Source organism: Alosa pseudoharengus, unplaced genomic scaffold (genome assembly GCF_046254945.1).
Source record: "Alosa pseudoharengus isolate Yale_2024_CS ecotype anadromous, Long Island Sound unplaced genomic scaffold, YU_APseudo_1.1 YU_APseudo_1.1_scf_2, whole genome shotgun sequence".
In the NCBI taxonomy this organism is placed as follows: domain Eukaryota; kingdom Metazoa; phylum Chordata; class Actinopteri; order Clupeiformes; family Clupeidae; genus Alosa; species Alosa pseudoharengus.
This window is the reverse complement of record NW_027468663.1, coordinates 30,531,289-30,556,841: the sequence shown is the minus strand read 5'-3', so window position 1 is coordinate 30,556,841 and position 25,553 is coordinate 30,531,289. Positions and strand designations below refer to the sequence as shown.

The following is a 25,553-nucleotide window of genomic DNA, read 5'->3' as shown; positions in this document are numbered from 1 at the left end:
CGTATAATCATTACCAGCGCAACTCAGAATAATTAGTCTAGTCTGTATCTTGTCTGGACTATTGATCCATCCGATAAAAAGTGAAAGGCCAAAATGAGTTACAATAGCTTCTTAAGTATGAAATGAGAGAGCAACTAACTTGCACAGTAAGGCCAGAATAAAAGATTTAGTCAAGCCACTCAAAATGAGAGCTGCCCAGACAGTTCTGTCATCCCTCTGCCATTGTCTGCAGTGAGACGGTGGCCTCGTCCTCCACTGGGCCCTTCAGTTCTGTGAGAGCACACGGTGAAATAGTTGGAGAAGAGCAGTCACGTTGATCTCAACGCCTCACGAGGATGTGTGTCTCCTCGTTTGCGAGGCCGCTATGTCAGTGCCCCCACCATGCTCTAAAGTTTAAGCCAGCGCTGTGAAGTATTTCATTAAGTGCACATTCCTAGGCAGTCAGCCGCCTGGTAGCCTTCTGTGCTTTAATGCAGCCCTACATCTAGACATGGGTACTTGTTTTGTGGCATGTCTTCTCAACTTGTGTGTGTGTCTGGTGTCTTTCTCTGCAGAAAAATGTGACGAGGTGTTGGCCACCCCGCTACCGTACAGTGCGTTCTCGGGGTCCTCGGTGCTGTCTGGTGACTATGGGGCCGGCTATGCCAAACTCAACAGGAGAGGAGGTGAGTACCACTCCTATACTCCAGCCTGACTTCCTGTGGGCCAGCCTCCATTGCTAATGCTGGTCTTGTGCTCAGCTTCATAAGATTGGACATGGATATCGTAGACATGGGAGATGTCATACACAACATAAAGCTGATGTCCGATGATTTGACCATGTCTTGCTACCTTTATAGAATGGTCATGACAGCCATATACTGTATATATAGTGTATATTATGCCATAACAAATTGACTTCAGGTCAAATCACTACATATAAGTTTAGGCTGTCCTTACATAGCATGGTGCAGTAATGAGTCATGGCACAGTGGCATATGGCATGGTGATATTATTCTTATGAAGCAGGGCTCAAGAGCATAACTCATAAAGTTTGTGTCCCATGGCCATTTATCCAATTAGTATTGCAGCACCATTAGGGAGACTATGATTTCCTCAGATCTCTCTGACTGAAAACGTTAGAAAATGGTTCAGAGAAATAGTCCTTTGACTCTTTGTCTGAGATGGCACCTGACTGCAGTGGGTTTGTATTAGAATCCGTTTGAATCTGAAAACTGGGGAATTTTTCATTTTGTAAACAGAGAAACAACCCTAAAAATATTTCAGGAAACATAGGATATTTAGGACCCCAAGTAAGTTTGTTTGAGCTGATTATAATCATATTTAGTTACAGACCCCATGCTTATAGTATATATATATATATATATATATATATATATATATATATATATTGTATATATTGTATACTTCATAAACCTAGGAAGGGTACAAACGAACATGCTTTTACAATATTGCATGTAACATTGCATTAGCAACGTTAGAAGTGTAGAGAAATTATTCTCTAAACATCTACAACATTGTTTCTACCCAAATGGCAGTTGAGTTATATCTTGGTTGTCAAGTATCTGTGATCTCTCCAAGATGATTGCAGATAATTGAAAAGATTTCATTATGTTATGCTATCCTTCCCCTTGCCTGTGTCAGGAGCTGGGGGCTGGTCGCCGCAGGACTCGGACCGGTACCAGTGGCTCCAAGTGGACCTCCGGGGCAGGAAACAGATCACTGCCTTAGCAACGCAGGGCCGATACAGCAGTTCTGATTGGACGAAGCAGTACAGGTTCCTGTATAGTGACACAGGGAGCAACTGGAGGGCCTACCGGCAGGACGGCACCATATGGGTGAGAGGAGCTCGTCACCGGGCCTGCTGTGAGGGACTGATGACAGGCTGGTGTGGGGGTGGAGGAAGGGGGGGTGGGGGGGTATTCCTGTCACCTATTGCTGATGAATCTGGCACCAATTCCACTCTGAGCTGACACAACATTGGCCCTAAACTGGCACACGCCCGACCCTAAACTGGCACACGCCCGACCCTAAACTGGCGCAGATCCATCCCTGAGTCTGTTCCAAAACAGCCTATGCCATATGAGACAGTTGCATTAACTACAAAAGATAAGAATGGCCATTCCTATTCCCAGACATGCTATGTTCTGCATCAAACCAGGAAGAGGGAGTGTATGAACTGAAATGAATTCAAGGGAGTGGGGATAGCAGGTTGTTATATATGATATCTGAACAATCCGTATCCTTTGAATTAGTCAATGTAGTAAGATGCCTTTGTGTAACAAAAACACATCATCACCGACTGTCCCTGGCAGAGTAGATAGTCCTGTACTTTAAAGAGCAGTTCTAACGTCCAGTCTACTACATGTAGTTATGCAGCACCAGCCTGCTTAGGAGTGCAGTCTAGAGCCTGCAGGTGAGTCCACATCTGCCACAGGCACTGCTGCTGAGGTATGCACATCTCTCTCTTACCGAAGCTTCCCCACTTTTATGTGTCTGTCATAGATAGTGCATAGTGCAGCCATAGATACTCTTTCCCCCATCTACTCTAATGCTAGGCCTATTGATTTTTATCATATTAAATATTAGGCACGTCAAAAAAGGTTAATGGGTTTCTTGCAAAACAACCTTACTCATCTCTCATTTCATGAGAGATTGAATTCTACATGACAGAATGGAGTACTTTTATTTTCTTGCTCTACACACTACTGTTTTGCTAATATGTAAATGAATGATTACTACATTATTGTTATGAAAATGTCACCTGCTCTTTGTAGTTTGGTGTTATTCAGCAGGGTGCATTCAATTACCGCCTCGGTATAGGAATACAGAGATAACGCACAGTTCAATTCACTCGTGTAATTGTCTTCTAATAATAACTGTATTGCAGCCTGGCAGATAAAATGAGTGAAGCTGAGATAGATCGGAATGCAGTCATGTTTCTCCCAGTGTGTTCTCTGGGATCGTCATATGGGAATTCACAAGGTCTATCTGACATGTCCACAAATGTCAAATTTCCCCAAATTATAATATAAAATAATATAATCTGGTACAAAATAATAATATCTAATTATGTAAAAAGATAATAGAAATTATATTATGTTTAAAAAATGTCAGTGACAATTCTGGATTTTAACTTATGTTTTTTGACCTTTTCAATTCTCAGTTGCTGTATCACAGAATTTGTGAATGCTGGAGTAGTGGACAGACAATAACAAGAGTAGGCACTGTGTGGTCATGTCTGAGATAATCTGTGACACTGAACTGGTTTCCTGGACTCTGCAGACGTTTTCTGGAAACTGGAACTCCGAGAAGGTGGTGAGGCACAATCTCCAGTATTCCGTCGTGGCACGGTATCTCCGCTTCATCCCGTTAGAGTGGAGTGAGGAGGGACGAGTAGGGCTGCGCGTGGAGGTCTACGGCTGTGCTTACTGTAAGTGAGGCCAACCAGAAGCTACTGTAGCAGGGGAAGTCATGCCTGAGGGTGGAGGGTTGGAAGGTATCCAATCATTGAACACCATGATATTTTTAAAGGGAAAATCTTGATGCTATTCCTCTACAAACATGAGGGAAAATCCCCACATGCCCAGTACAACTGTCTGTCTTCTTACTAAAAATCAACTTGCAGTTATTTTGAAAGGTGCTAAACTCTAGGCAGCCCTGTTTTGTTACACTATGTTGTCACCGCGCTTCTTCTACAGACTCATTTCTGATTGGCCAATTCCCTGTGGCAGTGTACAACCCAAAGTATGCCCTTTATGACATGTTTTGTTATTGTCAAAGTCATCTGTGAAGACAATAACAGTAATGGGTTGATAACTGATTGTGCAGTTTCATCCTTCCACATTTAGCCTATCTACTAACACATTTCCATGCTTGGACAACCCAACCATCACACCAAAAAAAAGCTCATTTTCTCCCTCCACAGGGTCTGACGTGATCAGCTTTGATGGCCAGGGAGTAATGTCCTACCGCTTCCGGGCGAAGAAGATGCGCATCCTGAAGGACCTGATCTCCCTGAAGTTTAAGACGACCAAAGGGGACGGAATTCTCCTGCACGGAGAAGGACAGCAAGGGGACTACATCTCCCTGGAACTCCAAAGGGCCAAGCTGTGGCTCCAGATCAACCTAGGTAACCTGGGGCTCTCTCACACCATCATTACTGGCTTACTGGCTGTTTGTATGCTGTTCGAAAAGCACTGTAGAAGTTCAGGGTGTATATATAAATATACTATTATAAATATATTATACCAATTTATAATTAAAGATATACTATTCGTTTTTATAAGCTTGTTAATGTCCCAGGTAATGTGATGCTTTCCTGATTGTGTTTCTGTTGGTACCTCACATTATATTTGCCTTTACCTTTAAAAGATCTTACATTATCATTTCAGATCATAGATTTGAATAAAGGCATTGCTGAATTATGAATGTCATGCTTGTTTTGCACACCAGCATAACAACAGATTATTGTGAAATATAGCATGTCAAATTTGTGTTGCATTATGACTATAAGAATTTATCGTTCAGAGCAATTCACTTCTCCTTGACATTCCTCAGTTTTTTCCATTCGAGGTAGATAAATGGGCCATATATCCTTAAACTCTTTCACCTGTGCTTTTTTAACTCCAGGAAGTAATCAGTATGGCTCTATCCAGGGCCACACAGCTGTGTCCAGTGGTAGTCTCCTTGACGATGACCACTGGCACAGCGTGGTCATACAACGTTATCGTCGGAGTGTCAACTTCACCCTGGACCAGCACATACACAGCTTCCGAACCAATGGAGAGTTCGATCATCTCGACCTGGATTACGAAGTAAGTGACAGAGATTAGTCTGTGGAGTCACATGCCAATAATCAGTTCATGACTTTCAAGTCTGATAACACGTATATGAGTGCAGCATTCAACCCACCTCATTTTACAACATATTTTCAAAAGGCTATCTGTTGCATCGTACTGTACTTACTGTATCATGCAAATAATAACAATATGATGGGGGCTATTTAAAAAGAAATGTTACTGGTCAGCTCAGTTCCAGCTAGCTTTACTACGAAGTGCTTTGTGTTTCACCAACATTACTGGTCTCTTTACCTCACTGTTTCATGATGTAACTGTGTTGTAACACTTTTGTTCATTAAAACTTAATTTTCATTTTCAGATTTGAAATTAACCCACTTCCTGTGTATCACCCATGTACAGTAATCATTCCTCATTGGCAGCCAATTGTCTTGGTTACCTAATAAGCTGCTCTAAGTTGAATGCCGGAATGCTATTTTCAAAGCATGATCTGACTGTGTCAGACTACACATGCCTTACTGAATGCTTAGAAATAGGGAGCAGGTATTCATTAGAAGGGGCCGAGTAGAGTTGAGAGACTTTTTAAATGAGTCTCGAGCCTCTAACTCTTCTGCTCTCCTCTACGCTCTCTGTGGAGTCAGTCCATGAGGAGGCCACAGGCACTAATACATAAATATACTTCATGTTTCCTTAAAAATACTACCAGGTGCTTACAAATCACCCTCATTGTATTTCAAGTCCACTCCTTTTGTCTGTTTCGCTTTTTTTGTCTTCCTAATCTTCATTGTCCTTGTCCTTTCTCTGTGTCTCTATTTTACCCATAAACTCTCTCTCTTTCTCTCTCTCTCTCTTTCTCTATTCTCTCTCTCCCTCTCTGTTCATATATCTTCCTCCTCCTCTAACAGATCAGCTTTGGAGGCATGGCGGTGTCCAGTAAGCCAAGCTCTGGAGGCAGAGAGAACTTTGTGGGCTGCATGGAGGGCATTGTTTACAATGGAGACAATATCACTAGCCTGGTCCGCAGGAAGAAACTGGACACGTCCAGCTTTGTATGCATCTCTATTTAATCAGCTGTTTCTATATAATTGTGTTAGCCTTTTCCCTTTCTGTACTACAGTGCTGTACCACAATGCACCTGTTTAGATGTATTGACTGATTATACAAGTCAGGTAGTAAAATTGAACATTGCTGTTGATATCCAGCAGAGTGTGGATGTATTGAATGCATGGAAGGATTTCATAAACACTGTTAGTGAATGCACTCAGTGTCACTAAAGATGTATACGGCGCAGAATGGTCCAGATTTACACTTTTTACATCTGTTCTCCTGTTCTCCAATAGCGCAATCTGACGTTCTCCTGCGCAGAGTCGCACATGTTCCCCGTGTTCTTCAACGGCACCAGTTTCGTGTTGCTGCCGGGGCGGAGCGATGCGGACACAATGTCAGTGAGCCTGATGTTCCGCACGTGGAACCCCAATGGGCTGCTGCTGTTCTCACCGCTGGTCTACGGAGGCGTGGAGATCAGCCTGATGGACGGGAAGGTCACTGTGCACATCTACGTCTCTCAGAAACAGAGCACACGCGTGGACATATCCTCTGGTGAGGGCACACACACACACACACACACACAGACTCATACACACACACACACACACACACACACACACACACACACACACACACACACAAACACACATACACACACACACACACACACACACACACACAAACACACATACACACACACACACACACATACCTCCAGACTGCTATGTCTGTCCTGCCTTACAGTAATACTGTAATAATCAGATGCAACCCAGAGACAAACCCTTAAGGCACTGGCCCAGGCTTCCACATATCTCTGCCAAAATCATTGATCAAAATGGAGCTTGTGATGCAAATTTCATATTGTTCCTCAACCCAGCTTCCCAGTTTATCTGCCCACACAAAACACATGTACCAAAGCACACCTACGTAGCAGGCAGAGCTGCGGATACTTATCCTGATGGACAATAGTGTTTTTGCTAATACATCTAAATACCAGGGACTGGAGGTGGGAGAGGATCCAGTCTAATTTGCAAAGTTTGTAGACAAACAGGATTATTTCAGTGTATTCAATTTTCAAATGGTGTGTACACAGAAGTATGCCACCTATAATGATGAATCTCTGTTATTCTCAGGTGAACCAAATAGGTATTTACTGTAAATACTGTATGAACAAGCTTATCATATATTCAGTATGCTGAACTATGTACCTGTTACCCTCTGAACACAAAAACAATGTTCCTAAACATGATCTTTGTCATTGAAACTCTTTGTCTGGACAGGGTCTGGGCTCAATGATGGTCAATGGCACAGTGTCCACTTCCTGGCCCTGGAGAGCTTTGCCATGCTGACCATCAACGGCGATGAGATGTCCTCAGTGCGGGCGGCCCTTCCTATCATGATCAGGACGGGAGGCTCCTACTACTTTGGCGGTAAGTTCTGGCATGCATGCTGAGATAGTTCAAAGGGATCTTTAGGATGGTGATGCTATTTTAAGGATACTCACCATGACAACAGCACTGGCTCCTGTGTACTGTTGTCATTAAAAGCCTACAGTCACATTTCATATGGGCTACTTTGAATGGCAAACCGTACTAAATAATTGTACTACACTATTCTAGGTAAATACAGTGCTGCACATGACTAACAAACAGATGCAACTCATAAAAAGGCTATTTGTCATGTTACACTGTACTTATTACGTAATAACAATATAATGGGGGCTAAGGAGAAATGCTACAGGTCACATTATTTATTTATTTTTGTTATATTACTTGTATTAACAAATGACAGCCATATTGAAACATAGTTCCAGCTAGCTTTACTGTGAAGTCCTTTTTATTGTACCAACATTGCTGGTCTCTTTACTTCACTGTTTCATGATGTAACTGTGTTGTAACACTTGTGTTCATTAAAAATTAATTTATATTTGTACAGCCATCTCCATTAGCGATTGGAATAAGCTATGACTGCAGTACATCAGCACATTCAGTTTAGCAGTCTTTAATTAAGAGCTCATGTGTCATTCTGTGTAGTGGCAAAGTGTCGTGGTGGTCACACACACACACACGCACACACACACACACACACACACACACACACACACACACACACACACACATACACACACACACACATACACATACAAAGAGAGAGAGAGAGAGAGAGTTAATATCTTGTAAATAGTGCCTACTTTGTTGATTCTCCCAAGTTTAATCCCCCAAGGTGTCCTGTCTGTTTGTCTGCAGGCTACTTCCCCCGGACCAACCTGTCCCCCACACAGAGGTCCTTCCAGGGATGCATGCAGCTGATCCACGTCGACGAGCAGCTGGTGGACCTGCAGGCGGTGGAGAAGGGCTCGCTGGGGACCTTCGAGAATGTCAGCCTCGACATGTGTGCCATCATAGACCGGTATGCCACTGAGACTCATGTGTCTCACCAGCACAGCACTGGTGCACTCTGGGTAACCCCTATGGCAGATGTCATGTGCCACATCTAACCTGGGGCTTGACACCGGCAGAGAACCACTTGGTTGGTGTGTGTTTGTGTGTGTGTGGAGGGGGGTTTAGTAGCCAATAGTGTTATGCATGCAGAGAAATGCAAACTAACATGGACGCACATACATACAATACACTTTTCAGACATACACATCCTGCACATGTACACAATACACTCTCTGTCACACACACACACACACACACACACACACACACACACACACACACACACACACACATAAATAATGAGAAATACACAGTGACAATAACATGACAACAGATCCTACCCAAGCAGAAATGGCAAACCTCCCGGCTGTCTCTTGCCATTTTGCTCCTTCTTTATTGTTTTTCTCTCCCCACCCCCACCCCAGCCCCCCACCCCCCTAACACAAACACACACACACACACACACACACACACACACACACGCACACACACACACACACACGCACACACACATGTACACACTGCATTTTCTATCAGCCCACTGCGAGGGGCACTGTTGTGTCTCTGGGGATATGGAAATGCATTTCAGTGTTGGAGCTTTAGCAGATTCAGCAGAGATTGTGGCAAGTTTACATTTCCATTGCGATGGAGTCGTTAATCCCACCTCTCAGTGTGAGACAAAGCCCTGAAACACACTCAACCGCAACATAACACAAGCACAGCAAAGACATGTTTCCTTCCTCTGTGTGGAATAAGAAAAAAACGCTAGTATGTTTATCAAAGGGCTTTGTGTCGAGGAGGTGTTGTTATATAGATGTTTCACTATCCATGATGTGAAGAGTTGTGTCTTTACAAGAGAGGTATGAGGAGCCTGTGAACTCTAAAAGTGAAGAAGGGCTTGATAACCCCCTTCTTCACCCAGTCGTAATCTCACGCTGTGGGAGCAGCACTTCAGAGACAGGGGCTCACGTACCCCTGTTTGATCCAGGAGGCAGCTTCGCCTGTCAGGATCCCACAGGCCCCTGATGTGTCTCTGACAACAATAAAAAAGAATTAAGAAACACGTATGACCACATGTAGGGAATTGTGATTGCATACCTGTTTCCACTCTGTGAACACAGTGATCTGTGTGAAGTAATAATGAATGGATCCTCTGTCGTGCTGTATGTGACTCTGAAGCCTGTCGTCCCATGCTGACGAGAAAAAACACTCACTGTGTTCAACCACACACTGCTCCTCAAGGCCCTTGGTTAAATGCTTTCAGCAGCTCCATCACAGTATACAGACACACACAATTATTTACACACATACTCACACACACACACACACACACACACACACACACACACACAAACATGCAGACACACATGGGCTCACACACACACTGTGTAAATAATTCATACTATGTTGAGTCTTGACTTCTCTCTCTCTCTCTCTCTCTCTCTCTCTCTCTCTCTCTCTCTCTCCTCTCTCTCTCTCCCTCCACAGGTGTGTGCCCAATCACTGTGAGCATGGTGGCCGCTGCTCTCAGACGTGGAACTCCTTCAGCTGTGCCTGTGAGGGGACGGGCTACACCGGGGCCACCTGCCACACCTGTGAGTCTCCGGTCTTATCCAATGCATGAGTACCTACAGCTAATTAACATTAGAATACAAAAGGATGGTATACTTTATTTACATTGTAGTCCATTTACCATTTATATCTGTAGTCTACCTTTTTCTCAGAGTAATTAGAAAATGAAGAGATTCAGCTGGATGAGGTTTTACAGTCACCACTGTAAAAGCAACCAGCAGCCGCTCTCCTACATTAAAACTCACGTCTTTAGGAAGTTTTCCTTTATCGGAGCACTAGCAGATTACAGAAATAAGTTTACATCGCCACAGCAACACATTCATCCTCCAGCTCCCTCCACTGTCTGAGGTGAAATGCCCTTCCTCTGAGGACATCCTCTCTGACTAAGCAGCCAGGAGGAGTCGACTGCAGGAGGGAATTGATCATGAAAACTATAACATGCAAAACATGACTAAACAGATCTGTAATGCACAAATGTTAGTGTGCATAGTTTTTACAGGATCAGGAAGTTATAAAAATAACTGAAGTGCCCTTGAGCAAGGCACCTAACCCCTCACTTCTCCCCGAGCGCCGCTGTTGTTGCAGGCAGCTCACTGCGCCGGGATTAGTGTGTGCTTCACTTCACTGTGTGCTGAGTGTGTTTCACTAATTTACGGATTGGGATACATGCAGAGACCAAATTTCCCTCACGGGATAAAAAGAGTATATATACTTATACTTATATACTTAAAAAAGTAGTATTATTTAAGTGATTAATGCCCAGATACTAGCTACAGTGTAAACAACAATGGGCCACAAAACTGATAGGCCTAAACCTATTTCAAAAATATTTGGTCCTCATAAAAATGTATTGTGTAATTTCAAAACAGTAAGTTATTGTTTTATTAAATACAAAAACAGAAAACACCCAAAAAACAGAATAGCTTTTTTATGTCACATGTAGGCCTAAGCTATGCTACAGTATGCAATACTTGGGAAATAGTAAGGCCTGTAAGTCGGCTGATCACTTTGGCCTTGCCTTGCCTATACTGTAAATCATTAGTATTTTCTCCTGATGTTTCCTTCCGTAGCTGTGTACGAGCAGTCTTGTGAGGAATACAAGCACCTGGGGAGGACGTCCGACACGTACTGGATCGACCCGGATGGCAGCGGGCCTCTGGAGCCGTTTAAAGTCAACTGTGTCATGACGGGTGAGTGACACTCTCAACAGCATTACAGCACAGTGGCAGGCAGCTCATGATTGATACTGCTTCAAACAATGTACAAAATGGTATTTCAAGAGAGCTGTCCTGGAGCTAGTTGGTTTGTTGGATATATATAAGCACAGAGATGCAAGTACAGATGTTTTTGACATTACAGAAGGGTAATATTTCTCGGCCATTTTTCAATGTTTTAAGCAACCATCCACATAGCACCTTTAAGCGTGTATTCTTTTTTTGACTGTGGATAAGATCAAGACTGTATCAGGATGTTTGAGCATTCTCATTCAGTGGCATTGTACCTGAGCTGATCTATTTAGAGAATGGTCCATTGCTGTGTTTTGCTATAAACTAGCATTCTCATTCAGACCGTAACCCCGAGGTGTTTGTGTGTGTGTTTCTTAGAGGATAAAGTGTGGACAACGGTGGCCAATGACCTGCCTGCCCAGAGTCCTGTGAGTGCAGAGTTGGAGGCAGCCACTGTGCTGGATCTCAACTACAGCATGTCAACTGAACAGGTGGGCTCTTGCTAAGTCATGATGGACTAGTTTTGCAATCCAAAGCATGAGAATTAGCATAGAAATTAAATAAATCTGTCTTGAACACTCCTCAGCAAAGACCTTGAAAGTTTGTTGGCTACCATATTTGCAAAACAAACTCTCAACGTCAGTCTCAATCGGAAAAAAGTTATGTTGCTCTTAAATATTTGCATTTATTATCAAATCCTCAGGACTTGAACTCCTTTGAGCAGCCTTTCCACAATGAACGGGTTATCAGAACAAAACAGGATGCCTCCCTAAAGGCAAAATGTTCATAGCTCTAGGGCTGACATTTAGAGTCAGACATTCATTATAAAATTGATAGGACTTTTAATTAAGTTTAATTAAGACAAGCAAATACAACATTTTTTTTCAACACATCAAATTCCTGAATTTCCATAAAAGTTTTGAGTTTGACATTCCATAATAGACATGAGTTTGACTGGGTATGCAAAATATCACTGCTGCAATACAAAGACATTGTTGCTATGTAATCTTGAAGATTGCCAGCAAGGTTAGAAAAAGTTCCTGGCATATAATCGTGTTAAACTGCATTGTTTCCTCCATGCAGATTAATGCTATCACCAGCAGTGCAGAACACTGTGAGCAATACTTGGCCTATGCCTGCCGCATGTCACGTCTACTCAACACACCAGGTACATTACTCTCTCTCTCTCTCTCTCTCTCTCTCTCTCTCTCTCTCTCTCTCTCTCTCTCTCTCTGTGTAAGTATTTGTGTATGTGTGTGTTTGTGTGTGTGTGTGTGTGTGTGTGTGTGTGTGCGTGTGTGTGTGTGTGTGTGTGTGTGTTTGTGTATGCTTGTGCATGTGTGTGTTTAAAGTAAAAAGTAAAGTAACACGGACCTAGATTTCTACTTTGCCAGCCAATATATATGTACTTAGGGCGTACACTCCTCAGAGACTGTTAAAGCTGCTGACAGCTGGCATTATCAGGGCAGTCCATCCTTACACCATGTCCTTGTGTGTTTAGAAAGAGGTAGCCAGAGGCAAGCAGGTATACCATCATGTTTATCAGCACAGCCTCCACTCCAGCCTCTGCCTCTGTTTGTTTACTCTTAGAGAGAGAGAGAGACAGAGGAAGGAAGGAGAGAAGGAAGGAAGGAAAGGAGAAAGAAAGAGTGCTGTCTAGCCTCCAGGCCCACAGACCATCTTAACAGTCAAACCCACAACAGATCCAGCCGTAACACCGCCAGTGTTTTTCAATTAGGCTGATGACTTGACAGCCAGTGCAAGCAAGCCCATTAAAACAGATGCTGTCTGTCAGTCAGAGGCAAGGAGTTTGACTTTAGACTGTCCCAGTGGCCGCCAAGGCATCCATTACACTAATCTGGTCTAGACTGCTACTGACTACAAAGGTAGCGAGGAAGCTGACAGTTGGGTGCTGTATGCTTAGTCACTGATTCACCATGTTTTTTTCTTTGGATTAGCGCATCTAAAGTTTGGATTTAAAAGTCAGGGGCTCTTTAAAATCCTTGAAAGTCTGTGAATTTCAGAAAAATACATCAAGGCCTCTGAGAGTTTTTGAATATAGACAAATAGACTAAGGCCATTGAAAGTGCTTGACATCTATATTGTGTTAGAACCAGCAAGAGACCACTTATATAACTGTGATACAGCACTATTGAAAAATGTTGAGAAGTGTTTGCATATTCAAGCCTTTACCTTGAATTTGAAGGTGCTCTAAGCAATGCCACACATTTTTTAAGCTAAAACATTTTGTCACTTACTGCAAACATCACCTAACCAACCGCTGCTGTCTGTGTCCTGAATACACTGTGAAAAAAAACACAATCTCTGTGGACAGCCCAGGCTCCAAAAACGGCAAAAAAAAAAAAAAACGTGTTTAGGAGAGTTTCAATTGCGCGGGAGCAGCACAGGAGGGGGGGGGAGGAAGTAGCGAGCTAGCTCTCTGTTTTGTTTGAAAGTCAACAGAAGTGACGTCACCCAGCATCGCTTAGAGCACCTTTAATTCATGAACTAATGAATTCTTGAATTTAATGTCTTAGTTGTCTGTGAAGTAGTTCTCATTCTAAAGATTGTCTGTATTCTAACAGTAAAGCTTTTATACACTACTGATGCAAAATATACTGTATATCTGAATTGTATAAATATAAATAATTGTAACATAAATGTATTGTAAATGTATAGCTGTATTGTAAATGAATATGTGTGCTAATGTGTGATGTTTTATGTGTTTGACTAGCAGAGGGGCCTCCATTCACCTGGTGGCTGGGCAGAGGCAATGAAAAGCACACCTACTGGGGGGGCTCAGGGCCGGGTGTCCAGAAATGTGCCTGTGGGATCGAACGCAACTGCACTGAGCCCAGCCACTACTGCAACTGTGATGCAGACCAGAGGCAGTGGTAAACTCTCAACCTTCCTGTTAATAGATGGCATTGTAGTATCATAATAACAGTAGTAATATACTTAATAGTAATGTAATAATAGTAGTAATAGACTATAGTAATAGTAACAATAATAATAGTAATAGACTAAATACTGTACAGTTACAGTAAAATGGCTACTCTTGAAACTAAAGACTGCTTACATGTAGGTCTAGTTAGTTGTTCCGTGAAAGGAAATTACAAACTACTGCTTGAACAACATCTCAAGAACAGTTGACAAGAATGGAAGAAGGGAGACAGGACTATTATTCTTCACATCAGCTGAAATTAGCTTTCTTGAGCAAAGGTGTAACCCTTGCTTATTTGAAAGAAAACAAAAAATACCGGTGCATGTCTGGAACGCCTACATTACACCATGTAGCTTTGTTGTTTAGGCAAGGAACATGACCCTTTTCATCAGTTCTCAAATTGGGTACCCCAGTGCTATCAGTATGTTGTATTGATGAAAATGTTTACTGTGTTAAGATCACTTGAAAAATAACTGATAGTGGGGTCAGAAATCTTTATGCAAGCTCATATAGTGTAATATAGCATATGTCCTGTGGGAAATCATTGTAAAGGACCCTGTACAGCCCATCAACCATTCAATCAGGACAGACTCAAGGAAAATAATGTTTTAGTTGTAGTTCTAGTCTACTAACTTTCATCAAATTCATTTATTTTACGCTAAACCCCATCCCGACATCCTGATTTGTAATAAACACAGATGAGATGTAAAAAAAACAATAGGATATCTACTCGAAAGTATGAATTTTGTGTGTTCATCAGGAGAGAAGATTCTGGAATCCTCATGTATAAGGATCACTTGCCCGTCAGTCAGGTGGTGGTCGGGGATGTGCGCCGGTCCGGCTCTGAGGCCCGGCTCACTGTGGGGCCTTTACGTTGTCAGGGAGATCGTAAGTAAACTAATCATATTATATCAATAAATTATAATAATAGATCTTGAACCTTGTATCTTTTACCAGTATACTCAGTACTAATGTTTTTAGTAGCAGTGAATACTTTAGAAGTAGTGTATACTGCAACTAGACGATATGAAGTGGTAATATTCATAGCATGGAATGTATGAAACACATTCTAGAGATTCACACAGAGTTTTAAAGTCTGTATTTAAACAGATTCTATGAGTGTCAGAAGCTATTTCACTGCACACAATTGATTCTAATTTCATTTCACCGAATGAAACAAAACAACTTAACTATCATGAAAAGAAATCAACTGACAAACAAATGTGGTACAAAAACCAGTGAGTTAATGAGTGAGTTTTAATCACCCTGTCAGGTAACTACTGGAACGCTGCCTCCTTCAACACACCGGCGTCCTACCTGCACTTCCCCACCTTCTCAGGGGAGACCAGTGCAGACATCTCCTTCTATTTTAAGACCTCGTCCACTTACGGCGTCTTTCTGGAGAACCTGGGCAACACTGACTTCATCCGCCTGGAGCTCAAATGTAAATGCTTTTAATGCTTTTAAATAATCTCGCCTGCTTATTTGACAAGCAGTCACATGAATGCTAGATATGAATTGTTATTTCTGAGCAGGGGTTTTAACTGACTGTTGAAAAATAATGAGGTCATTCTTGATTCTTTATTTGACAAGCAGTCACATGAATGCTAGATATGAATTGTTATTACTGAGCAGGGGTTTTAACTGACTGTTGAAAAATAATGAGGTCATTCTTTTACTGGGGATTCAATGGAAGTAAATATGCCATTGCTCACAAGAGGTTTGCAAATCAATCGTACTGAGATCAATTCAATCTTGAATTTCAAAATTGGCAGGGAATTGGACTACCACATTACAGCTGGAATGCATTATGGGCCAGATAAGTACCAGATCTGGCCCACCCAGCCAGCCATTTTACATCTGCACCATGTCCATACATTACCATGTATTAGCATATGCTATATCTGGAGAGGAATGGACTTTATGCAGGGAAGGCTCTCTTTAGGCAGCTCATTTGTTTCAGGGGGAGCCAGGTGTGTTCGGAGCCAGGTACAGTAGCCGTCACTATTGTTAATTAGGTCTACACGGACCCGGTTGGGTGTTGCACCTAGTAAATCAGCATGTTACAATGTAGAAGGATTTATGCATGTGTTAAAATTGTTATTATTGGGCACACAAGATATTCAGTGTCGGAGTGAACATATGCAGAATATAACTGAGGATGCTGTTACAAGACAGCTAACACTTCACCAGAAATAAATGAGCTGATTTAAGAGCTTTATGTGCATAAGGTCTATTAATATATCCATCTGGAGAATGACATGGTACTGTCTGGCTTAGAAAAGCCATTGTAGCATTTAAAGGGGTCATCCCTTTGTTCCCCGGGTCCTACTGTATGTTCCCCACACGGGGTTAGGGCTAGGGTTAGTGGGTCCTATGTTCCCCGGTCCCATACAAAGCGGGAACATAGGAACGCTCCCCATTAAAACATGAGACATTTCTATACCTATCCAAATGCCTTTTGAAGGTACTGAGGAAAAGCACACTAGTGTGCAGATGTTAGGAGTGGATCTTAGCTCTCCAACTGACTTGAATGGTCTTTCACTGAGATTTGTGAACTGGGTGACTCAGTGACACCAAGTCAAAAGATGGTAAGACTGCAAGACAAGTAAGACTAGGGTAGGTGAGGTCATAACTGTGCAGCAGATACACGTTCCCGCCTGTGCATCTCCCTCTCATCCCCTCTCTCGCCTTCAGCACCCACGACTGTCTCGTTCTCCTTCGACGTGGGCAACGGGCCGGTGGAGCTGACCGTGAACTCGGCCGGGCCACTCAACGACGACCAGTGGCACAGGGTGGAGGCCGAGCGCAACGTCAAGGAGGCGGTGCTACAGCTGGACGGACGGCACAGGGAGGTGCGCCTGGCTCCACCCCAGGGACACACCCGCCTCCAGCTCTTCAGCCAGCTCTTCGTGGGTACGTGAGATGGATGGTCTTACTGTGGTTATACTGTATACCGTATGTGCTCTTACTGTCAACCAATGTGGTTATCCCAAAAACCTGGACTCATGACTCCTCTTTCTAATAGATATTATCCACTACAGGCCTTATTCACCAAGCAATACTCTACTTATTTTGATCAGTATTCTGAGTTAGTCCACTGACATGAAAATAGTGGATGCGCTCTCATATTGGACCCTCTTGTTTAACATTACTGCTGCTGCTGCTGTAACATCGCAGGTGCATCAGGGGGTCAAAGAGGTTTCCTAGGATGCATTCGATCCCTGAAGATGAATGGTGTGACCCTTGACCTTGAGGGGAGGGCTGAGGTCACGCCGGGGGTGAAGCCTGGCTGTTCGGGACACTGCAGCAGTTACGGCATGCACTGCCAGAATGGGGGAAAGTGCCTGGAGAAGTACAACGGCTACTCCTGTGACTGCTCCCTCACCGCATTTGATGGCCCTTTCTGCACTGAAGGTAGCATAGTCAACTTGGACTTAATGTGTTGTTTCAGTGCCATAGACAATGGAATGGTGATCATCTAACCATGCTGCTGTAACAGACTTGATGTTGAGTAGTCAAATTATGATGCAGATAGACGTGTCAAGCCATATATCCTGTTAGCTCACTCTCATTAGAGCTCTGGATAACTGATGTCAGTTCCTAAAAATAATAGTACCATTAAAAAGGCCCTACGAGCTATATTTGTTTGTGTGACATTTTAAGGACAGCCTGTGATTGCGTCCTTAGCTTAGCTACCTTAGCTGCCTAAACTCTGACCAAGTCTGTTCTCGACATCCTTTCCCTCTGCTAGATGTTGGTGGCTACTTCGAAACAGGTACTGTGGTGCGTTACGACCTGATGTCCGACTCTGGGGCCTCTTCTCTGAGGGAAGGCAGGGGATCCCTGTCTCCACTGACCGCCGAGGCCAACCTGACCCAGGAGGAGCTCACCTTCAGCTTCAGCACCTCCAACTCCCCCAGCGTGCTCATCTACGTCAGCTCCAGGACACAGGACTACCTGGCAGTGGTGCTGCGCCACAACGGTGAGACCCTGGTTTACGGTTTACGGTTTACCCTGATCACAGATCACTAATTTGTTTGTTATTCTGAATTTCATTCTGACTGCTATTCTTTCAGATAATTGTGGTAAAGGTGTTCATGTGGTGTTTAACGGAGACATGTTTTGATCTAGGTACCCTTCAGATCCGTTATAACCTTGGGGGACTCAGGGAGCCTTTCACCATCAGTCTGGACCAGCGGAACATGGCCAACGGGCAGCCCCACAGCGTCAACATCTCCAGACAGGACAGGGTCATCCACCTACAGGTAGGGACTACTAGCTCACAATTAGATATACAGTATATTTATATTGCCATTGTGTCCTCATGAGTCTTTTAAATTGTTTTATATTCTTTGTTTTTCACAGTTGCACTGATTTCATAGTTTAGTTGCGAGCAATACAGTTGTTGCTGCATAGTCAAAGTCAAAGTCAAAGTCAGCTTTATTGTCAATTTCTTCACATGTTCCAGACATACAAAGAGATCGAAATTACGTTTCTCACTATCCCACGGTGGAGACAAGACATATTTTACCAATTTTAAGTCCACAGACAAACATAACATTCAAGTAAACAAAAAAGTAAGTAAATAAGTAAATAAGAGGGCACATATAATGAAAAAATAAGAGCAGCAAAATTTGGTTGAAATTGTGCATAGACAGTCAATAAAATAAAATACTAGTGCAAAGTCAGGCCAATAAGAGGCTGAGGTAGTTCTGTTTGACCTAAGTAAGAAATAAAGTGGCATAGTGGTGCAAGTTATGTAAGAGCAGCAGAAGTGTTGTGTTTTCAGGACAACAGCAACAAGTTGCAAAGTGTACAAGTGTGCAAGTGGAGTGGTGCAGGCGGCCATTGTGGGTCCAATGTCCAGGATGTTATGTAGCTGAGGGTGGAGGGGGGAGAGGAGGGAGAGAGTTCAGCATCCTAACAGCTTGGTGTATGAAGCTGTTGGTGAGTCTGGTAGTGCGGGAGCGCAGGCTTCTGTACCTCTTTCCAGAGGGCAGTAGATCAAACAGATTGTGAGCGGGGTGACTTGCATCACTCACAATTTTGGTCGCCTTGCGGGTGAGGTGGGTGGTGTAAATGTCCTTCAGGGAGGGGAGTGAAGCACCAATAATCCTTCCAGCTGTGTTCACTATGCGCTGCAGGGCTTTCCTGTTGTATTCAGTGCAGCTTCCGCCCCACACAGCGATACAGCTGGAGAGGATGCTCTCAATGGTGCATAGGCTCTGCTTATCATCCTTAGTTAATTACATCAGAAAAATACAGGAAGGGATGAAAAAGCTGTTTCATGCCACTGGTGATTTATGATTTTAAAAAATGGGGCGGTGTGTGTAATGTGGAGATAAAGTGGTCTCTCTTTAGGACACCACTAGATGGTGGTAAACAACTAGAAACACTAGGTGGTTCTATCATGTATGGCAGAAGGAAGTACGATACCTATAGCTAGGTGCACTGTAACCATCAAAGGATGAAATGGTGACTTAGTATATGTTTCACCTCTCTTACAGCTGGATCACTATCCATCAGTGAGTTACATCTTACCAGAAGCCTCAGACACGGAGTTCAATCTTGTCAAGACAATATTCCTTGGAAAGGTTTTCGGTAAGCTGCATGTTATTGTACAATATTTTTTTACAGTGTCACTGTGTAAAGCTTTTGAGGATGATTCCCCTTTCTGTATACAGATATTCCTATATTTGACTAGGTGCCAAATCAGTGATACTGTTGCTTAGTTGCAAACTTGATTTAAAATTGTGAATAGTCTCAAAAAAGTCAGTCAGTGAATGAAATCACAGTGCACAGTGCCTCTAAAAAGTCGTGAAAAACCATACAAGAGTCTTTATAATGGTTGCTTCAGCTGTTTCTGCTGTAATAAATCCCAGGTCCGCACCAGTCCAGCTGTCCAGATCTCCCCAGTGTTGTATTCCCTTATTATCCACTAGCTGACTAAAAACCCTGACATCATCTTATGAAGTGGCCAGGCTCCTGGTCCAGCTCCAGTGTCCAGGTTTTCCTCCAACTGCAGCAGAGCTGCCAGGAGCGACATGCCGATACGCCCACAGCAGCATAAAGAGCTGAAACATAACTGAGCATCCCGCACACACAGATACACAGACAGGCTGGCAGGCACAGCTAGAGACAGGGACAGGCTGAACGTGGGTACACAAATAAGGCTGGCATCTCAAAGGGTGCTGGAAGTGAGGGGAGCAGCAGGTAGGGAGAGCCACATAGACATTTCTGCAGGCACACACACACGCACACACACACACACACACACACACACAACAGACAGGCAGTGAGACAGGCAAGATCGGTGCAAGGCACAAAGTGCCACAGACCTTGCAGAAGAGCTACTCTGCTGCGTACGAGAGAGAGAACCTTCAGTTTTCTTCAGCTTCTCCAACCTGCAGGTATCGCTGTGCAGTTCCACTGTCTGTTACAAGGCTAGGACTAGCATTCAGTTAGCATGTATTACTGATGTGTTTTAGATAAATGAGACTGTCATTGACGTACAGTATGTTATGCATGCACTGCTGCATTAGTCCTATTTGTATCCTGCATCCTATCTGTATGCAATTTGTACTTTGTTTCTTGTGTAGGTGTTGTATGTCTTGAAGTCTGTGTTGGCACCAGATCAAGGCTATTAGAGTGTGTCATGGGTGTTACCGCGGTAATGAGGTGGCACTAGTGAGGTGAGGACAAGGAAGAGCAGGACAAGGAGAATGCAGCCAGAGGGAAATTGTCTTTTTCAGAACAAAGCATTTGTGCAACAATGCATTAACTTGTTGCCAGTGAATGCCTACAGCGTGTAGTAGGCTATGCATGATGCAGACTTTGAAGGCTAGGCTTTGTATTCATGCAGCCTTGTTACACAACACAAGCACAACATAGGCATCTACTATTACTGTAAACTGATGAAGTGCTTTTGTCAGATTTAATGACAGATGCTGTGATTGTTTTGTCTCTTCACTGCTGCGTGGAAAACATTTAATCTAGCTCCAGCTGTGGATATTTGCTCACTTAGTGTGCATTTGTTTTGCTCTTAGAGAAACTCAAAGGTTTAACTATTAATCCCAGTTTTATGTGCCAAATGCTCCATGACAGACGCGTATGTGATAGCTCCTCAATCTGAGATTCTGCAACTTTTAAAAACTTGTATGTGATTATTTTAGATAACTGTCATTCTGAACATTTTTCTCCTTTAGGATATAATTTTTTTTATATAGTAACCCTTTTCCACTCCACTACCACCATCACTTTTTATGCATGCATTTGTGAATGCTCTTTCAATATTTCCATAGTTCCCATGGAGCATCCATCCCAAAAATCTTTAGTCCAACAACAAGATCTCTCCCCCTGGAGAAAAAGACAGAAGCTGCAGGATTGGTTGTTGATTAGTTCATATTTGTTCCCCAAACCCTCCTTCCTATGTGTTTCACAGAGACGGGTCAGATCGACCCTGTGATCATCGAGAAGTACAACACCCCGGGCTTCATGGGCTGTCTCTCCCGAGTGCAATTCAACCGCATCGCCCCTCTGAAGGCAGCACTGCGATCAAGCATCTCCTCGACCGCCTCAGTGCAGGGGGTCCTCGTGGAGTCTAACTGTGGGGCGTCTCCTCTCACTATTTCACCCATGTCTGCTGCCTTCGACCCCTGGCACCCAGAATCAGGTCAGTAACTCACTGAGCTGGGTGGTGATGATGATAATGATGATGATTATTATGAAGATAATTATGGTGATGATGGTGTTGATCATAATGGTAGCAATGTAATGAGATGCGATGTAATGAATGTTTCACAGATTCCTTGTCAAGTAGTGGTCAATGGTCAGTGGTCAATGCTTGTGCATCAATGCAGTGAAACTCTGCAGGTGTCTTCTTTTGTTCAAACTGAGAGTCCTGCCTATTTTTATTGTCAACATCAGAGGACTGATCTGTAGCTCATTCACAGGCTCCCTGAACTGAGGTCACAGATGCTACCGCCACTCTCTCTCTCTCTCTCTCTCTCTCTCTCTCTCTCTCTCTCTCTCTCTCTCTCTCTCTCTCTTTCTTTCTCTCTCTCTCTCTGTGAAGTGGAGGTAAATTTCACCTAATTTGGGAAATGTCACCATTATCCACTTCAAGTCAGCTGAAGATGTGCATTCAAATTTGACAAATGCATTATTAAATTGAAGTTTCAAATTTGAATGTATTTCTGTAAACATTCCAAAAAGTGTGTGTGTTCACAGACAAGATGCTTGCAGCAAACTCAAAATAAGCCAAAAAACTGAGAAGACACAAAGGCGCTTAGAGTGCTCAGGAGACTTCAGATAATTCCTTGCTCAGGTGGTCTTCTGCGACGGGAGTGAGAATCAAAGACTTATTTTAAAGGCTTTTTATACTTTTTCAACGTCAGAGTGCCTCTGCAAATTCTTTTTTCTTAAGCCAAAAAAACTGTTTGAAACCCATTCACAAATATTTGCCAGAAACAGCTGTCCACCCTGGAGGGTTTGATTGCTGTGTGGGCACTGAAAAGGTCAGGGTATTGATCCAAGCCCTATTTACAAGGTACACCCACACAGACCACAGGGGAAGGATACCATAATCTATAGCCTTCATTCTGGCTTCAGCCACAACGTAAATTGTGTACATCTCTGTTCTTGCTAAGTTCCTGAAACCGATTCATTTGGGGCTTGTAATGCCTGCAAGGACCTCACTGAGAACGAGCAGAGCTTTACAAAGGGTCCACATATGTTTACGGCTCCCGTGTGCCAGAAAACAGTGAGATTGGGCAGAAATCTAGCTCGGTTCTTGGAGAGGACGTAAGCACTTTTAGAATGAGGATCCTTCTTCCTTGTGCTGCTTTCCAAAAGTGGCAGATTTGGTGACGGTTGCTCTCAGTGAAAGACATCTGTGATCACTGTCACTGGCCTGCGGAGTGGATTAGTTCAGGGCCTGGCAAAGGCATCATGTCCTGGGCTTTGTGTGTGTGTGTGTGTGTGTGTGTGTGTGTGTGTGTGTGTGTGTGTGTGTGTGTGTGTGTGTGTGTGTTTATAAGAGAGGGAGTGTGGGACAGAGACAATAAGAGTGTTTGTGTGTTATTGTGTGTGTGTAGGAGGGCGGAGCAATGCCTGTGTGTCAGAGAGAGAAAGAGAGAGAGAGAGAGGGAGGGAGGGAGGAGAGAAAATTAGTGTGTGTGTGCCTGTGTGTGTGTGTGTGTGTGTGTGTGTGTGTGTGCCCTTATTGCAAGGTTCATATGGTTATCCCATCATCTTGTCGCATGTACAGTAGCGAGCCCACAGAGCTGGCAGCTGAAGAGAGCAGACGGGTTCACTCAAGCCTCCTCTCTCCCCTTCCTCCACCCTCTGAGCTCTACAGTGACCCCCTGTGTTCAGGGATACACACACAGCCACTGCATCTATTTATATGCAGTACACCCACCATGACACGGCTAAACTGTCTATCTAACTATCTCAAAACCCAAGTAAAAAGCGTAGGCATGCATAGTCATTTCATAGTAACAGTTTCTTTTACATGATATGTCAGGCTCAGTCTATGAATCAATACTTACAGTATATCAAATTAGTATTGCATTTGGGAGACTGATGTTTTTTAGTAGTGGTGGTTGTTATATATGATAGAAGATTTTTTTATATATGATAGAAGATTTTTAGGTTAATCTGCTCTGTCATATTCCTCAAAACATGACCACAAAACAAAATTGTTTTATTTCAGCTGGTGCCCAGTTCCCTTTCAATGAAGAGAGGGTGGGCCGAGATGGGCTGAATCGTGACTCTGCGATCATCGGGGGTAAGAATCCTGCTGCAACACCAATCCTGCAGCAATAGCCATTAGCATCACTGCCTTCTGTTCGCTTGTAATGTAACTGTGCCTATTTGACATGCAGGTATCATCGCCGTGGTGATCTTCACCATCTTATGCACCCTGGTGTTCCTGGTCCGCCACATGTTCCGCCACAAGGGCTCCTACCATACCAACGAGGCCAAAGGAGCCGAGTCGGCGGACTGTGCCGACGCAGCCATCATAGTCAATGACCCCGCCTTCACAGAGACTATTGAGGAGAGCAAGAAAGAATGGTTCATCTAGGCAGAGGTTTCTGGAGTTTCTGAGCAGAGCAGGACTGCCCACAAGGGCAGGCCTAATAATAAAGTCTACTCAATGAATGATCAGAGGAGCTGTGCAGTCGGCTTGGGGACTTGGTCTGGGTACAGGCTGGCATGTCTATAATGTAATTATGTTGTGTGCAAGTACAAGGAGTTCAGTCTACTCCACTAAACCATTACATGCACCCAGGAGGGCATATGTTTATTTTGTTTTTGTTTTTCCTAAAACCACAGACTTACATCCAAATACATTGTGCATTTATCTCATATTTGATTGTGGAACTATCTGTGTTTAAGATCAACAAGACACTTTTGATAGAGCATTGCAATTGCTTTACAGACATAAATGCGCCACATTGCCTATGTGAGAATTAGCATAATGCAAACAAATTATGTTTATTTATGTTACAGACAATGACATTTGATTGTATTTATAATGGGCCCTGTAGCTAATATCTCCAGGAAGATCGAATGTCATTTTAAAAAGACAATAGTATTTCATTTTTATATCATACATTTTAAGATACTCCCTTTTCAAGTTACCAAAGTTCAGTGTTCTCTAGTCCATGATTGTTGTACATGTTTTGAACAGTTGTACTGGGGATTGTACTGATATCACCATGACTACATAGACAACATTCAAGTGACAATTTCATTAAAAATACCTTTTCAACAAAACTATAACCGCTCTTCAGGTACGTAAGACGTAGTGTTAGATGTTGGTGCCTATGTGAACAGTCTGGAGCAGTGTCAATTCAATTTAATACCATACTTTAAACATTCCACACAGCATTTGTTATTAAACCAATACATAATAACAATAATAATAATAATAATAATATAGCTATGTCTTCTTTGCATCTATATACCACCCGCCAAATCTATAGACCATGTGCTTCAACTTAATTGAACAAACACATTTGTGTATGACTGAGCACAATCACATTATACTGAAGACACAAATTAGCATTCCAGCTCCACTGCCCTTTTTGATACAATGATGTGCTCAAAAGGGTGCCATTTACTGGTCAGCAATTTTCAAAAAAGGATTTCAACATTACAACAATTTAACATAACTGAATTCATTTGAGACTTATACAATTTATGCTCTTTGAAAGAGAAAGGTTTACAGCACATCTTTACTTGAAATGTCCAGTTTGACAATGAAAAATACATGTACAGTGCCTTTGCACTGTACTGACAGCACATGTATAGATATTAGGTTTCAGTCAGAATATTTGTTGTACAATTATCATTTTTCAGCACCCTAATCTTCTTAAACTAAAAGCACAATTTTAATCTTTAAAAAGTTTGCTGTTGACATACATATTCTAAACGTAACATAATCTATACAATCAAGTCCAAAGGAGTCACTCGAGTTATAATGTAGAGTAGAGACTCAGCAATGAGGTTTTTG

General features: G+C 42.9%; 1 protein-coding gene across 1 annotated transcript; it reads left to right on the top strand.

The window, feature by feature from the left end:
- Window positions 1-490: 490 nt before the first annotated feature.
- On the top strand, window positions 491-24,119 carry cntnap2b (contactin associated protein 2b). Its single transcript, XM_076293215.1, has 24 exons — window positions 491-665; window positions 1,645-1,838; window positions 3,286-3,433; window positions 3,929-4,132; window positions 4,633-4,817; window positions 5,705-5,848; window positions 6,140-6,398; window positions 7,127-7,276; window positions 8,093-8,255; window positions 9,776-9,882; window positions 10,930-11,049; window positions 11,464-11,576; window positions 12,169-12,253; window positions 13,823-13,979; window positions 14,790-14,917; window positions 15,303-15,473; window positions 16,727-16,945; window positions 17,210-17,446; window positions 17,784-18,014; window positions 18,164-18,297; window positions 19,540-19,633; window positions 21,474-21,704; window positions 23,748-23,822; window positions 23,920-24,119. Exons 1-24 carry the CDS (start codon window positions 491-493, stop codon window positions 24,117-24,119), a joined length of 3,924 nt encoding a protein of 1,307 aa, XP_076149330.1.
- The last annotated feature ends 1,434 nt before the right edge of the window (window positions 24,120-25,553 follow it).